Source organism: Morone saxatilis, unplaced genomic scaffold (assembly GCF_004916995.1).
Source record: "Morone saxatilis isolate NCDOM2014 unplaced genomic scaffold, NCSU_SB_2.0 Contig21, whole genome shotgun sequence".
Taxonomy (NCBI): Eukaryota; Metazoa; Chordata; class Actinopteri; family Moronidae; genus Morone; species Morone saxatilis.
This window is the reverse complement of record NW_023339774.1, coordinates 314,400-316,264: the sequence shown is the minus strand read 5'-3', so window position 1 is coordinate 316,264 and position 1,865 is coordinate 314,400. Positions and strand designations below refer to the sequence as shown.

The window sequence follows — 1,865 nt, the reverse complement described above, 5'->3', positions numbered from 1 at the left end:
TCTCGGACCCATACCCCAAACCCCTTGGGAAATCGGCTATTTTGATTTTCCTTTTCACTATCGTTTTCACTCGTTCTAACTGTTCTCACTGTTCTTTTCAACTGTGCTAATGAAATGGAGCTCAGTGTGTCATTCTTACCAAACAAAGCAAAGTCACAGTGTTTTCTCCAGGCTTAGGTGGTCTAATCATTCTTCTTTTTCTTGACAGAGGGTTCAGAGAAGCGTTTCAGCCTGGATGACTTTGGCTATCTCGTCTTCCATTCTCCATACTGCAAGTTGGTGCAGAAGTCATTGGCTAGACTTATGCTGAACGATTTTCTGAGCCACCCCAGCCCAAACACTGAGACGGGACCCTTCACTGGCTTGGACGTCTTCAGGTACTCTCGAAATAGAATAGTTGGACAGCAGAAACGTACCCAACTCGCTAACGCCGCTCCCTCTCTGCAGTCAATCCTTAGCTCTCGCGACATCACAGGGCAGAGCCCTGTTTGAATGGAAATACAAAATTCTGCCACTCTGGGTTTGTGCGCCAAGTCAGAGTCGAGACTCTGACAACACAAGTGGTTATTCTGTTGTTAATGATGTGTGTGTGTGTGTGGATTGCAGAGATGTAAAGCCAGAAGAGACTTACTTTGACCGGGATGTGGAGAAGGCCTTCATGAAGGCCAGTGCAGATCTGTTTGAGAGGAAGACCAAAAGCTCCCTGCTGATTTCCAACGAGAATGGAAACATGTACACCCCCTCTGTCTACGGCTGCCTGGCCTCACTCATTGCACAGTATGTCTCAGTTCTGACTTCTGTCTGACTTTCATTCATTCATGTACTATATTTAAAGCTGCAGGATATAGTGAAAGTTTCAGGAAATATGAATGTAACCTACTGCAGCTTTAATAACTTGCAACCATCTTCACAAGAAACAGGAGGTCAAATACCGTCCCTCCAGAAATTTTTCAATACCAACCCAAAACAAAATTGAAATAACTCAGAAAAACAACATGGGAAACAAAGCATCTCCAAATTCTATTTTGGGCATGGCTGATTAAATAGTGTCTACAAAGAGAATCTCTGCTGCCTCTGTGTTACAGACAAACACCTTTACAGATAGCAGGACAGAGGATTGGCGTTTTCTCCTATGGTTCAGGATTTGCTGCCACTCTGTATTCTCTCAGAGTCACACAGGACCATACACCTGGTAGGTCAGCCAGAGATTAGTTCAGTTGTGTGATATGGATGAAAATGAATGTATAGTCATGATCAAATTGTAGAAACAAATGGTTGTATGTTCTTCCATGTGATTTGTTGGTCATTTGTTTCAGGATCTGGTCTGGACAAACTTGTGTCAAGCCTGAGTGACCTGAAGGCCAGACTGGACTCGAGGAAGAAGGTTTTGCCTGCTGTCTTCTCTGAGAACATGAAGCTGAGAGAGGAGACACACCATTTAGGTATGATTCTGCTGTCCCTGCTGCTCACACAAGTCTGTCTGGAAGTGAAGCTAAAAACAGCGGGTGCAGTGGGTGCTTATGTTTTCTGTACCCATCAAAGTTTTTTGAGTAGTCACAATTACATCGCTATTGGACTGTTGATCCAATGTACTGGGGAAGAACTGACTATTGAATATTTAACTTTTAGGGGCTACTTTCAGGCTGTACTGTCAGAACCTCGGTCAACTTTCTACTTTCCTGTACTTAGATATGCTGGCTATCTTAAGATGTGACTACATAGTGACAGCCAACTAATTATTAACAATAGCTCATTTACGTCATCATAACATTTTGCTAACATGAGCTGTGACTGTCTATGTGTATGTTGCTATATAGACACATCTTAAGTCAGCTAATGAATTATGTAAATTAACTAGCTAGTTA

The 1,865-nt window shown here is 42.7% G+C and overlaps 1 protein-coding gene across 1 annotated transcript in view; it reads left to right on the top strand.

The window, feature by feature from the left end:
* The window catches only part of hmgcs1 (3-hydroxy-3-methylglutaryl-CoA synthase 1 (soluble)), a 10,473-nt gene that overhangs the window by 3,726 nt on the left and 4,882 nt on the right, over positions 1-1,865 (top strand). Inside the window, exons 5-8 of the mRNA XM_035667993.1 lie at positions 209-377; positions 607-777; positions 1,086-1,192; positions 1,317-1,442. Of these exons, the coding sequence (XP_035523886.1) occupies positions 209-377; positions 607-777; positions 1,086-1,192; positions 1,317-1,442 (573 nt within the window). The remainder of the gene's footprint in view (positions 1-208; positions 378-606; positions 778-1,085; positions 1,193-1,316; positions 1,443-1,865) is intronic.